The sequence below is a fragment of the Amblyomma americanum genome, chromosome 6, assembly GCF_052857255.1.
Source record: "Amblyomma americanum isolate KBUSLIRL-KWMA chromosome 6, ASM5285725v1, whole genome shotgun sequence".
Taxonomy (NCBI): domain Eukaryota; kingdom Metazoa; phylum Arthropoda; class Arachnida; order Ixodida; family Ixodidae; genus Amblyomma; species Amblyomma americanum.
The window spans coordinates 44,088,664-44,103,854 of NC_135502.1; the positions used below are offsets into that span (position 1 = coordinate 44,088,664).

General features: G+C 46.0%; 1 protein-coding gene and 1 long non-coding RNA gene across 2 annotated transcripts in view; one reads left to right on the top strand and one right to left on the bottom strand.

Annotated features, from left to right (window-relative positions):
- Nucleotides 1-15,191, top strand: part of LOC144136727 (uncharacterized) — a 65,882-nt gene that overhangs the window by 23,395 nt on the left and 27,296 nt on the right. The gene's annotated exons all lie outside the window — the stretch shown is intronic.
- The window catches only part of LOC144136725 (uncharacterized), a 135,079-nt gene continuing 121,223 nt past the window's right edge, over nucleotides 1,336-15,191 (bottom strand). Inside the window, exons 4-5 of the mRNA XM_077669290.1 lie at nucleotides 4,148-4,279; nucleotides 1,336-2,748 (exon numbers count right to left, since the gene is read on the bottom strand). Coding sequence (XP_077525416.1) covers nucleotides 4,188-4,279 — 92 coding nt within the window. The 3' untranslated portion in view covers nucleotides 1,336-2,748; nucleotides 4,148-4,187. The remainder of the gene's footprint in view (nucleotides 2,749-4,147; nucleotides 4,280-15,191) is intronic.

A 15,191-nucleotide genomic window follows, 5' to 3' on the forward strand; every position in this document is an offset into this window, starting at 1 on the left:
AGTTAGTCGCTCCTTCTAGTTTGTTTTTACACCTGTAACGCGCCCGTTGCCTCCCTTCAGGCAAGCTCGGCCCTCTCTGGCCAGAGGAGTCTCAGTTGAGGGTTTAATTTTTAAAAGCGTGGTAATGATATATGATATATCGCTTCACGGAAAAGCAAAATTAATATTGAATAAATGATGGCTTTCACAACTTGGATAAGTGTGCGGCGACGTTTTCCACACACAAGCCGCAGAGCAGTCTCGCACTGTTGATCGCTGCTTGAATTTGGCAATCTCCTAGCTGGCGCCGCTAAGCCTTGCGGCCTGTGCCGCTTCAATGGGAGAAGCCTTGTTTTTTGTTTAAACTAGTTATACGGATAATGGAATGGGTTTCTTTCCTAGGACTTGGGATTGTATGCGATCGACCGTACACGTCAAAGGCAGCGGCATTGCGATGCCTTTACTAACGTTTGTTTTAGTCAGGAAAGTTTAAACCGAGAGCGCCAATGGGGACGGCGAAAATTTAGGACCCTTTTTGGTCACGAAAACCCCATTTTTGGACAATATTCAGCCCTAATCACTTTTTCCGTGGGCTTTAAACAGAACAGGGACTGGGCCTTCTATCGTTCAATGCCATGTTTGTCGAAACAAAGAGCAGAATTGCCCGAAACTGACATTTTCACAACACGTTCACCCCACATTACGCTATAGCGTTATAAGCCAATGTGTCGACACGCAACGCACGGATGCGATGCGCCGTAGTCGAAGGATCTAACACTTCATCACACAGTTGAAAATGTTTTTAGATCGAACCTTCGCTACCAGAGAGCGTTCTTGTTTTTTTCAGAAAAAAAAAAGTAGACGTTAGTTTTCTGTCATGCCCCACGTGCTGTCAAAACAATTGAACTCAGATTCAAAGTAGTCGAAAAGAAGACAGCCACTTTAATTTTCTATGCAAGGTGGCACTCGCAACCACCGCGATTTGAAGGGGATGCTAATAGTATATATCTGCATTTCTAGAGCCTTTTCCCTAATTCCTAGTTATAAATTCTTCGTTATTCGAAGTGAGTATACTACATAAACGCGATTATTTAGCTCCGCTTAAAAGTGTTAGACGTTTCATATCTCAATATGTGCGCTGATGCTATCTCTCTGACCGTCATTTCTAGAAAAGTTTGGTGAATAATACTTAACTGTGAAAAGAGAGCTTATAGCTGCGATCTGCGGTATTAAAGCTCCACCGAAGGGAAAAAAATACTCTCACTTCCTGTAGATACAGTGCGTTTAGGTGCACTGCCGGGAAGAAAGATGAGACGAAAGGGAGAAAAGGGTAGACACTGCACATTTCATATCGGTGGGAACAAACTTTTATAACACATTATAGCAGGAACCTTTTACATACAAACCGGCGGAAACTTACAAAATACAGCATTCTGGAGACAAAAGGTGACAACAAGTGTTTTTCCAGCATCAAACGCAAGTAGAAGTTCATGCGCATTCTTGCACCAAAAAGAAATAAATTTTCAGACAATCATTCAGTTCTTGCGCTACAAAGGACGATACAATAACGTGTGTTCCTTTTCTACAGGACATTTTTGTTCCGAGAAGCTTTCTTTGTTTGGCAATGACGCCTGGTCTATGATTCAAACAGACGTGGTAGGAACCATTCTGCGTGCAGATGTGCAGTCTGTCGTTGAAACAATAGGATGCAGAATTAAACAATGTCATAGGAACAGAGTTAGGCCCAGTAAGCAGCTGCTCGACTTTGAGTACAAATATTATAAACTAAGCTGGAAGGAATGAAGATGTTTCAGATGCAGTCAGAATTAGATGAGTGCGTCATGAATGCAAGCAATGGGACACTTCAGGGTTTCATGTGCACTAGTAGATACATCATTAAGGATCTCATCAACTTAAGTTGGAACGTGAATGCATAAATTTCAGTAATTCTGCCGAATTCTTTTCTTCTTTTTTTGGTGAAACCGTCCGGCGTCTCCTCTTCCCTGCGGCTGCTAAAAAAAGTGTTTGCCCCCATCTTAGGCACAAAGTGCCTGAGTTCAGGGGACGCTAATGTCATGAAAGGGCATTGTAATGACATTTTTCTTCACTTCTAATCCTTTCGTCATTTAGGAAAGAGTGTGGTCTAGTCAGCAAGTGAACGTGTTTCTGCTATTCACAGGAAATAAAAACACTTAAAATATCCACTGTTTATAACGCGTTGGTTTGAGAAACTATTTAGAACTTTGTGCGACTATAATCCATTAGAGGGCTTATACGTACAAGCGACGTGCTGAAACCTCGGAAAGTAGTGCAATGCGGAGACAAGAGTGCAATGAGCTTTTTTTTTCCTCTCTTTGGGATCTCTGTTTGTGTGCAAGGAAACGGGAAACTGGGGACAAGCGAACGGGTCAAGAGGCGAGTGTTGTGTGTGTGTGTGGAAGGGGAGAAGGGGTAGAGGTGAGGGGTAGGCAGGCTGTCCGGAGTCAGCGTGGAAATATTCACACGCACGCACACACACGTTGTCAGGCGCAGAGATTCGCGTATTTGGTGGCGCTGGCGCCGCTCGCGCTCTGCACGCTGATGAACAGGAGGCACTGATGCTTTGTGGACCTGGATGTCCGTGGCGGGCGACAAAGTGGGCGCGACGAGCGACGTTTCGGCGACCGCCGCCGCTCTTCGAACGTCGGCGTCCCGGGCGAGGACATGTAACCCATTCTACGTCCGGCTCGGTGAAAATGCACGCGGTTTTCTCCTACTTGGTTCTTTGGTCTGCAAAGAAAACGAGGGAAAGGGACGGTGCGAACAGGAGGTGTAGGTGAAGGGATAAATAAAAAACAGTTGAAACAATGTTGTGCACTGACGGCTGATCTCGATATAACGTAGGTGCGCGTACGTGACAGCCGAAGCCAGAGACATTTCGAAAATGAACTGCACTCAAAAGTTCTGCCAATTTGCCTGTTTCTTTCAGAGCAGAGGCACAGATTATGCTGGGATATTCTTTCCTTTTTCGTAATTTTTTATTACGACTTCGGTCAGGTTATATTTTTTTAATGTATGTCTGTAATGCTAAGCTGTAGCAGCCAGGGTACAGGTTACAGGCGCAAAAGAAAATTCAGATAAGTTCCATGTTTGAACTATACACCATCATGCAAAAATTTAATAACTGTCCATGTGATGGACTCGGCCTGTCAAATACAACGATAAGCCCAAAGAAGTTCTTGATCTCTATGCTTCGTGTTGAAGAATTCAGTAGAGTAGAGAGTCGGTTCCTATAGCAGATGCGTTTGCCACTGCTGATGAAAGACAGAACCATTTGGTATACCTACTGCTGTTCTCGTTAAGTTATCGAAGAAAAGACGGAATCGCACTGCACTGAGGCAGCAGTGTTATGAAGAAAAAAAAGCACACACATGCATTAAGTTGAAAAAAAAAAAACATCGACTGTGCACACAACGCAAAAGGTCCAGTCATGTGGAATAATGAAAAGAGCTAATCCTTTAGACGCTCTTGAATTTGTCGCCGTAATGGGTAAATATTTCAAAGTGCTACGCTAATGCTATTTTCGTTACGCTGATCTTATTGTTTCCGTATCATCACGAAGCCACTAAGCTGGCAAGCTTTTCTTCACGTCGTATGTTAAAAATTCTGAAAAACATGCTTGTCAATGCACTGAAAATGTAAGCCACCTTGGATTCTTTATGCAGTCACAGCGTTAAACGCTCACAGATGTCTCTTGCTTTCTGTCGCGGCTAATATATGCGTTTGTTTAGAAAAAAAAAACCTTGCTTAAGTTGCGTTATATTGTTTGAGAAACGAACTTAAAAAAGCATAAATTAGACAACTAACACACAGCCGTGACGCAGCGCTTAAAAGTATTCGTTTCTGTGCCATTCGATTTTTGCACCTGCAATTTTCACCAAAACTTTTAATTCTCTCGATGTATCGCCCCCACTTGAGTTCTTCAGCAGGCTCGATTCTTTTTTCTTTCACTGCAAAGCACCAACAAAAGCAATCTCACAGCAAAAGTAGCCAGAAAGTTACCCAAGCGAGAGATGTTTCTTTCGTGTTTTGAACCCCAGACCCCCGCTTTGTGCGCCGTCTTTCAGCAATTTCGCGCGGCAGAGAAGAATACAAAGAGGCCCAGAATCGCAAGAAGAAACGCACTCACTTTGATTCCGACGGCGTAGCCGCTGCTTGTGCGCCAGTTGCTATGCGAGATCCATCAGGGCGAAAGCGCCGGCCAGAAATCTCAGCAAAATGCCCATGGTGTGCAGTCGACTCGCTGCGCCAACCAAACGTCCTGCAGCAAGAAAGGAAGCGAGCGGACGAACGAACGAACGGTTGCTTTCGTGGCGACAGAGCGAACGACAAAAGCGGAAAGAAACCTCCCAAGTCTTTCATGCAGGACACCATGTAATTAGCTCACCGCTCGACAACGTCGCGGGCAAGCGTAAGCAGAGCCCCGGCTGAAAGAGGAAAACTTAATGTTGGCGGTAGCTCGTTGCGCCCAGCATTTCTCGAAACTTCAGAGACTCGGCTGGCGCTTTAAAGCGCGCATTTAAATTAAAGTGCCGGCTGCGCTGGGAACATAAAGAGACAATATTATCGCAAGGCGCTTCGCTCTTAGGAGACGCCTGGTACTTTCAAAGAAACAAAAACGTGATTAGATGGCGAGAGAGGGGTTCCTTCATTCCGGAACGATTTCTCGTTTGTTGCAGTCTGCTGTACTTCGCTGATTTAAATGTATATATTTTAGGACCTCGGACAGTGCAAGAAAAGTGCTTGGTTAAAGCAAGCTACTGCACTGTCCTTAAGACATAGAGCGGTACCCGTAACTGCTGAATTCGAAATGCACGTTAAGTGTGCCGTGGCATAGCAAGCGTGTTTACTAGCTGGCTGCTTTTGTGCTCATTAGAAACTAACGCTGTGTCATACATATTTATCACACCGCACCTTATTCAGAGAGATTACAGGCATGTGTGTATTGTGTTGGGATGCATTATACAGAATGGTCTGAAATATAGAGCGAGTCAGGGCTCTATTTTTTTTTTTCATTCAGATACAGCTTACAGTATTGCTTCAAACATTTCACACCGTTGACTAGAAGGTGTTGCAGTGTCCACAAAATTGTGGCTAGCATTGAGTTGAAACAACGCTGCGTAAAATGAAATTTCCGTCAACGTTGGCATTTTGCTGTGTCACATGTAAAAACGATAACAGACTTATTTATTACTCATTTTCCCTGGGAGTGAGAGGATTATAGTGACTCATCACAGTCTAGAGTTTATTCTTTTGAAGAAGGTTATTACGGGCGATAAGTTATGATTATGTATCCATCCTCTCTACTCTCGAACCTCAGTCTTAAAACGCAGTTAAGACAGCGCACTTAAAACTTTGATATCTTTGAGGGCACGAGTGTCATAACAAACGCTGTCTACGAATAACGCAATTACATGCAGAAAACTGCTGGAAGAATTACAGGAAGAGGGAAAGCAGGTTGGCTATCCAGTACTGGAGGAAACAGAAAATGGAATGTAAAGTTAAAAAGGATGAATGAGAGGTGTTAAAAAGAAGAAAAGCCAGCATACATAAGAGGAAGGATGGACGAATGCATTTATCTTTCTCTCTCACATGCTGATACGCACGTACACACGTACACGTACACTTTCTGCTTTCTTGGGTTGCCTGCAACAGCACCTAGCCCTATCTAGGCTTTCACTCAGAAAAAAGAACGTCTGCCCACCTCCTCCTTTTTGAGCATTTGTGCGCAGCACTGGAATGCTGCAAGGGACGACAACTCCTCCATCAGGTGCCCGCGAGGCAGCGTCTGATTCGCCGCAACATTAAGTTGACAGAGCAAAGCGCCAATACGGTGCTTGCCTCTTTTTTTCCCCTTCTGTGGCACGTGCCGCGAGTTACAAGCCAACAGACGCAGCGCGCCCGTCGATAAGGCCGGCGTACCGCGCCTATACCTCACTGCAGGATCCGCGATCACATTTCACACGCGCCGACACGGTCACCCCCTCGGGCGTTTACATATATGGAGCCGCCCGCCGGGGCGGCTTCCCACCGCGCCGGGATCGGCGGCCAAGAGCCGTGCGCCAGTCCACCAGCACTCGAGGCGCGTCACAACGCTCGAGGCCCGAAAGCGGCGGCGGTCGCGGCCCGCTTTCGGCGCAATTTGTCCGTGCCGTTTATCCCCACGGGGCGGCCTTACTCGGAGGTCGTTGTTTATTCAAATCAGGGACAGCGGGACGGCGGAGGAGCGGAACGCGGCCAGTTGGTTGGAGAACACCGGGAGGGGGGGGGGGGGGGGGCAATTATGTGGGTGGCTCATTGGAGCGCTCGGCCCGCTGTGTCGTGCGCCTGACAGTACGTCTTCCCCCCCCCCCCCCCTCCCCCATCCCCCTCCTCCCAAAACCACTTTCTCCCTCGTTCTACCCTAGTACCGCAGGTGGGAAAACAGGGCCTGCGGCTAGTATTCTTTCCCTCTTCCCCTTTTCTTCTCCCTTTCCCCACTTCCTTTCCCGTATAGCCCGAGCGCGTGCTTGTTCCGCTCCGGTGATTTCGAGTTGGAATGGCTGGACGCGCGGTGGCCAGATCGCGTGCGCGCGCGGACTTGACAAGATGCGAGCCCCGAGCGATGCGCAATGCGCTCATTACCGTCGGCCCACGTGCGCCTGATACGGTGTGTTCGCTGCAAATGTACACGTCCGCCGCCGCTAACGCGTGTGCATCTAATGAAGAAAAAAAGTGGAAAAAAAGAAAGTTTGGTTGCCCTAGATTTAAAGACTTAAAGGGGCCACGAAACACCTTCCGAGGAGGGGACATCAACTTGCTCAGTCACTGCATCATGTTGTCATGAACACCTGAGCCAAATAATACACTTCTACAAGCAGCAGAGAACCCACAATCACGCGCGAAAGTTGGCGAGCCCTCCCCGGCGAATTTTTAAGGCTCGCACCCTCCACCATCGCTCGCATCTACGTATACATGCTGAGAGGTGGCTATTGGTTGGATTCTTTCAGACGTCAGCCGCGTAGCTCCGGTGGGTCAGGAAGCTCTCCCCAAGGAGGTGGGGCCGGTGTAGAGGAGCGCCAACCATCCAATGTGCAAAAAGTGACGAGAGGAGAGGGAAAGGCGCGAAGGCGCTGAAATTCAAATTTTGACTACAGATAACTCTGTTTCTACAAAGCCCATTAAAAAATTCTTCCTGGACAATATTCGTGAAGCGGCGAGCTTTGACATTCCAGGCATACCGCAAAGTTATTAGAGCATCTTTAAGAACCCCTTTAAGCGGCGCGCCTTTATTTTGTGTATTTGGTACTGGAGTGTAAAGATCTAAAGACTTTTTGACTTCCACAAATAACAATGCGTTGCGAAACGACTCACGCGCCAACTATTCAAGGCTTTCCTGACAAGTCATAGGTGTGGCGAAAATGTTCTTGTTCTAAATTACGCCACCGACAGAATAGCTCAATGTATGAAAAAAAAACTCTGAATTGAAACGAAATTTTTTTATGCTGCTGATATAAATTTGGTGCAACGCAGTGTACCAATTATTCGAGCCAACAATAATCTCCTTTGAGCGTGCTCCAAAGATACTTTCTCCTTATTTATGAGGAAGTAATTAAGAGTTTTCAGAAAAAAGGCAACGTCCTAATAGCGGCTTCGCACCGCAATCAACCGCTCATTAGCGCTTAAAAACGAGCTGGCGGTCCTATAAACATTAAAATGATTCGTTTGAATAGCCACTGTATTACCCAACTAAAAGGAGATTTATTCTTACGTAAGCTAACGATGACGTTTTGTAACAATTCAATATTTGCGGATGAAAGAAAGGGGCTCTGCCAGACCGGGAATAAAGGACTTTTATCGAAACTTGCTACTCTTCCAGTGCGCATCTCCTTATATTACTTAGAAAGAAGCCCTTATAATTTTCGAAGAGAGGACCATTTCGTATGACGAGCGAAAGGTGCCTGATAAAAACAAAACGCCTACATAAAGACAAATAAACCCGCATTGGGAAAACTATTTCTGAAGTCGAAGAATATACGGACGATTAGGTAAGCGTAATACAAATACGACCGCGCATGCAGCATGATGTGCGCATGGCTCTGTGCGCATTCGGATGGACCTCAAGTCACTATAACTTCAGTTCAAACAACTTGCGCCGCTCTTCACGTTAAAACACATTACATGGACAGAGAAAGCAGGGTCAGATTTTCCAGAAATTAATAAGAGTGCAATTTGTTTCGTTTAGTTTGTGGTTGTTTAACGTCCCAAAGCGACTCAGGCTATGAAGGACGCCGTAGTGAAGGGCTCCGAAAAAATCGACCACCTGGAGTTCTTTAACATGCACTGACATCGCACAGTACACGAGTCTCTAGAATTTCGATTCCATCGAAATTCGACCGCCGCTGCCGGAATCGAACCCGCGTCTTTCGGGTCAACAGCCGAGCATCATAACCACTGAACCATTGCGGCGGCAAGTGTGCAATTCGTATATCTTCCGTCCCCTCAAATGAACATCAAAAGACTGCCATTAAGTGAAGGTTGAATGGTATATTACTATCCTGAGATTACGAAAATGCTATTTTTAAAGTGAACAGGGTTTCGGAAAGCCTGCTAATGGCATGAGAATGAAAGAGTTGTGGCCCCGGGTCAGATTCCGGTAACTGGGCGTTGCCACACGAATTATCTCCTTTGTTAAGCGCCTCTCCGGCTGTCTGAAACCGGTCACACGACGAGTAAGTATCCTCGCGATGAGAAGAATGCTGGCATTGCGGATTTCCGCATTGTCGATATCAGTGGAGATAGATAAACCGACTATTGCGTGTTACGTATTCTTAGAGGCGCAGTTCCGAATTCGTTATGCATAAAATTATCGGCGAAACTAGGCTACTTAACTCTGATGCGTCCTAGACTGCTGCGCGGCCTACTAATCATGAACCTCTTCCGAGAAGACAGTTAAAATCGCCCTACTCCCAACCCCCCTCCCACTCCTTTGGCGAAGAAGACCTGGTGTGTGTGTGTGTGTGTGTGTGTGCGTGCGTGCGTGCGTGCGTGCGTGTGTGTGCGTGGTGTGTGTGTGTGTGTGTGTGTGTGTGTGTGTGTGTGTGTGTGTGTGTGTGTGTGTGTGTGTGTGTGTGTGTGTGTGTGTGTGTGTGTGTGTGTGTGTGTGTGTGTGTGTGTGTGTGTGTGTGTGTGTGTGTGTGTGTGTGTGTGCGTGCATGCGTGTGTGCGTGTGGGGGGGGGAGGGGCCCCTTTCAGGCACCTGCCTAATTCTACGGGCTTGAGACACGCGCAGGTTCAGTGTGGGCTTGATCTCCACCCGCTGCATTACAGCGGTCACTGCGAAACCAGTTCCTGCGCGAACGCCACGCGAGCAAATAGATGTGGTAATTACTGGTACGGGCTATTTCACTGCAGCGCAACTCCGAAGGTCCAAGCTGGGAACATCGAATTTACACGCATGCCTATGATCGCGCCACTTGTAGCAAATCTCTCTTCGACACTCACGTAGATTTATTTATAGATAAATATATGGGGCTCGTTGTTGTTTATCACTGTGGGTGGAAAGAGCGTGTCTTCGATGTCGTCTTTGAAAAACCGCATATACAGCTTTTTGGAGATGCGCTCTTGTTTTCATTTTACATCCCAATGTCGGTTTTTCTGCTAGCCTTTCAGCTCTTGTAATGTGCGCATCTCGTCAGCCAGAGAAGGGCGCGCATTCTCAAAAAGGGTTGCGTAGAAATTTTATTGGTGGTTCTTTCTTTCTGAAAGTCGTTTCGTCGCAAAGAACAAGCGCTGCGAGTTTTTTAATCCTGTATATATATCTACAGGTTTTCTTTAACAATGTACTTACATTTGATTGTTTTCTTTTTACTCCGCGCCCTCAAAACAAAGAAAATGTCACATAAAAGTTTTGAACGTCCAGAATTTCGCGTCAGCGGTGTTTAGGTTGCATAAATGCGAAAGAAACTGGCAGATTCACCAAGCAATATGAAATTACTGCGTCATTAAAATAAACAAATTCTAGAAGTTTTAATTTCTGAACGCCTAAAAACGGTAAACTGCGCGCACATACTCAGGCGCAGAGCTTAATGTGTAGCCAAATTCAAAATTATTGCATCAACTGCACAGGCTTCAGAGCGCCCATTAAAATGCCAGGTTGTTCCACTGTGCAGCTAGATTTTAGAAAGACTAATCTTCCAGTAGGGCTCTTTTTCCTCTGGCAACTGACATTTTGATTTTGCTTTTATAAATAAGTTGGAACGAGCTGTCTATGAAACAGTGTAAATAATTTATGTGCTTCTGTAGGGTGAGAGAAAAACTAATGACATTTTTTTGCCTCCTGCTTAATGCGTGATACGTTGGGCATTACAGGGGTAGTACACGACGCACTGCTGCGCAACCGTAGATATCGATTCGTAACGAACGTTAGTTTTCAACGTTTGAGAAGAACGCGATAACTAATAACGGCATAACGTGTCGGTCAATTGCACGGGAACAAAAGTTATGCAAATGCGATACAGTATTCGACTTAAATCATGCATTTGGACGTTGGCAGAGTCTGTTATTCAAACTTGGTTTGCATGCGGCAACGGGTCACTCCGCGTAGAAGAATAGACGGCAGTGAATTTTATGCTGATTAGTGATAACTGTTGGGTTGCATGGTAGTCTCATAAGCAACGGAGTGACAGTGAACAATGAAACTGGGACTACTGCAGCATTGGGTCCACATTCGTTCACTTTTTGTGGTGCACATTAAGGAGAACAAAGTAAGCTTTTCAAGGAGGAACGTTTGTGTTAAAACGCTTTTCTCCGGTCGCTTTTAGTTTACACCTTCGCCAAAACTTCGTTTCTGTTGTTTTACACAAGCATTGTTATACATACAAGACAAAAAAATTGAGCATTTTATGTTTTTCGGCAGCATGCTTATGCCTGCCTTTCTCATGATAACTTAGGGGAAGCAGTAACAAGAGAGGTAAACTACATCAGGCAGTTAGTGGGACCACAAAAGCCAACTTCTTTGAAGCCGACGTAATGACTTTAAGCCCGCAGCGCCCCTTTAAAGCGCCGAATCGCACTGTCTGCAGTAGCTGGAGCAAAAATGCATAATGCAGGCGCATTGAGCGCCGAAATAAGAACACAGCGAACAATTCTGAAGACTTGAGCGCATTTAGAACGTCAGATTAGATTCAGTTTGTGAGGCAAGATTAGATCACATTAAATTAACTTTCTGGACAAGTCCTGAGTACAAATTGCGAAAGCGTATAAGGTCACCAGTCGCCGTTACAATAAGAGAACAAAAAGTAAAGGCCACTCTACGGCACAGAGCTTGCTTGACCGACCAACAGGAAAAATAAATAATAAGCGGAGGTGAAAGTGCTTTGCCACTCCTCACACAGCAATATTCTTCATCGGTATCTCCCGACAGCCCCTGGGGAGCATTCGCACCTTTGTTGGCAAATTTCATTGCAATCCTCGGACGTTAGTGACATATATTGGATCTCGCCTCGTCTCGAAATAGAGTACCCCAGAGGCAAGTTTACGCAACGTGCTAGCAACTAAAGGCGCGTTTCTTGAGTGCTCTGTAAGTGAAGACTTCTGCAGTCTACCAGTAGAATCCACGTCGTTATCACCGAACACATGGATGAATGAGGGTCATTCGGAGGAGGGAGCGCATTACGAGACGCGGCTGTTTTACGTGGTATTGCGCGATGAAGGCTCCTTGCTCTCGGCGTTGAAGGCTCTTGTCGGGCATGCCGCCTCATTTGCTGAACGCGCTTGTCGTCATTCTCTATATGCCCATCTTCAGCGAACGGCAACCGGGCTGTCGAAGGCGCTTGCGCGCTCACATGTTTCTCTGCACGTATGAAAGCCTATCTCTCTCCGGGTTTGCTTCTCTCTATATCTTAGTAATAATTCCTTAAACTTTTTTATAATAGCTATACTTATTTGTCCTAGGTTTTTGAGCACGCGCGTCGACGCAAAAGCGAAGCGCCTCACTGCGGCCGAGGTGCAAAACAGCTAAGAGGTCTAAAATATGCCAATACTGTTTGCGTCAGGCGTCTGCCGCTGATAAACACTGCAGACGCGACGCTAAACAGCAAAATAACGAGAACTGGCGGGTAGAGAAGGATCAAGACGGACCCGAGAGTGCAAGTTGATAATGGATGCCGACAATGAGCCGCAAGCGCGATGCTATTAAGGTGATGCTACGTGCTTTCATGTACAAAAACAAAACCTTCCTGTGCCTTCCAAGAAGAATTCGAACCCGCACCGGCGTTGCTTAAAGGGAGTAGCTTGGAATGCAAACCGTTAACTTGTCCATGTGAGCAGCAGTTTACAAGGTGCAAATATCCTACCTCACGCGTCTGTAGAAATGACGCTTCCTTTTGAAGATAGTTAATTAAATTTGAGCTGTCGATGTCGGGATGTCGATATTTGAGATGTCGATATTCGATATGTTGATGTTTTATGCAAAATCTTAACACAGCGAGCTTCGATGGAATAGCAGTCATCCGTTAGCTGCAGTGAGGACATGGTCCGTCATAGTCCATCCTATTCGATTACACATAATTACAGCAGCAGAATTTAAGGTCCTGTCTCTTCGCCTACATGTCGACCGTTTCACTGCCTTGTTTATAACTTTCCTGTTAGGTGTCATGTAGACCTTCTATAGCTAACAATAGTCCTACCATAACTTAGAGAAAAGGTGGATAGGAAACCCCTATTGGTTATTCTCTACAAAGCTGATTAGTTAGTACTCGACTTCATACATTATTGCGCGGTGCGTCAGGCAACAAACCAGGGTCAGGTACGCAGTAGAAAACAGATGATCGCAGTGCAAAAATGCAAAGAAAACAGCTCTACCTTTCCGAGCACTTGTCTCCTCTTCCACTTTTACTTTCAACGGTGAGGCAGGGGAAAGAAAATTGGTTTGAAAACAAATTGTCTCGCCCTGAAGAAGCAGGCATGCGCACAGCGCCCAACTGACAAGGGAGCTCGCTCAGACTCGACAGTCCCGCCAAGTACAAAGATCAGTCGCCCGCGCGCAGCCTCTAAAACGCGAGAAAATACTAAAGACGCCTTCTGTCCGTTTCCATGGCGACGCGAACGACTCTACAGCCGTGAGGAAACAGCCTTCCCTTCTGTCTCTCTCTCTTTCTCACAGAATGCGCAGACCAACGCAAGGAAGCACAGCGGATAGTGAAAAATGCAAATATCGGCAGCGGCTCCTCTCGCAAGCGGATCTGCAAGGCGCCAAAGGCTGCGGCCTCTCGAGAGGCCGCAATCCTCAGCGAGTCCCCAACGCACGCAGCCGCTGACGCTGCCTCGCGAATTCGACATGCAGATTGAATAGTTTTACGCTCGCGGCTTCCACCATCCAAAGCTGCCATATGTTTCCCGGCCGATATGGGAGCCGAGGAGGCAGCCAAAAGGCATATCCCGTCTGGCTCCCGTGAGGTGACATCGAGGACACGTTTGAAGCCAAGGCGGGCGTGCCTGCTACAGCCAGCTTCGCCGCGCGTTTTGTCACAGCAGTGACGTGACAAAATAGCGACAAAACGGGCGCGCTGCTGAAGCCGCTGCTGCAAGGCGCTGAAATGCACGCTTCTCCTTTGTTGTACGCGATGCCGAGAGACCTTTGTGCTGTTTTGCATCGAGCCCGCGAACCTCTATATGTTCGTGCCTCGAAAACAGCCCGCGAGCCTTCAAGCACACACTGCAGCTTTGTTAGCTTTTTGGACTGTGAAATTCCTGAATGCTGATGCTACAGCCTGCGCACGGCCCTGCCTGGGCTCGTGTGCGTCTGTTAGCCCATAACCGTACCTGGGGAACTTGACTATGAATGCAGACGCGCGCAAACGCGTGCCATGCACGAATGCATCTGTATGTTTCAGCCGTGTATTGCTTTCTCCCTCCCAAAACTTCGTCCCGCAACGCCTAAGACTCAGAACGAAGAAAAACGGCAAATTTGGTGCGAGTTGCAGCACCAAGGTAGCAGTATTTTGAATTTAGCTTATTTCTTCCTGTGTTCATACTGACTGAGCTCCGATGGAAAGGAATGAAATTTGCAATTTCGTCTTCTTTGCATATCACCTTTTGCGTATCGTGAGCTCATACAGCGTGAAAGAAACCACTGTAAATATACCGCATATATCATTTCAATTTGAGCGCGGGACTTACGCGTGAGTTTTGGCCCTCTTTTGAAAGAAAAATTTTTGATGCGCATGACACTTCAGTCGCCGTGCCTATAAGCCATTTCTCGCAGAATTTATTGTGTGTTAATATGACGCTGAAGCTTTAATAAATCTCCAAATGCCATTACGTGAAGATGCTGACTGCAGGATATATACACTTTATACTATAAAAATTCATTCATTCATTCATTCATTCATTCATTCATTCATTCATTCATTCATTCAATAAGCGCACCACCTGCTAAAGCCAAAAGAGTTTTTGCAGAAAATTTGGATACATCGATGACCCTCAGTGCCCGGTCAAAGCTACTGGTCATATCTTACTGCAATTTATGCCAGAATTTGAGAACTACATAACACAAAGTGAGTGAAGACCTCTTGTTAGACTGGACCATTCACTTGTACTGAAAGGCCCATTTTTTAAGCGTTTTCCTAATTAATTCTCCCTTCCCCATGAAATCAATTGCGTAGTAAAGTTAACGTATCGAACATGCAAACCTATCTGCATATTGCCAGTGACTAACCATGAAAAAAAAAAACCAAGCACGTTAGGTAGAAAATTTTATCCTGCGCCCAGAATAACATCGAGTATTATCTTCACGGTATTTATATTTATTATGAGCATTTATCTTTACATTATGTAATCCTCAGTTTACTTGCTTGTAGAGATGCATCTTAGTAAAATGTTTGTGCAATGTCGGGCTGATTCCGGCTACTGTTTGCTGCGCTACTCGCTATTCCAGGAGGTCCCCCACTCGGTTTTATAATTTCTGGGTTTCCAAACTTACCACGCATTTCAAAATGAAATGATGTTCGCTGCACAAATGCACGATAGTTTCAGCGAAATGTGCTATTCTGCCGTGCGTGACAAAACGGCTAAACCTGTTCAGGAGTTTTGCGCCTCCGTTAAAGAACAAACCTAGTTGCAAAGAACTGCCTGAGTGGTGATCTGAAGTCAGGTATAGAACCATGGCTCAAAGAGGAGGTTCAAGTGAACTA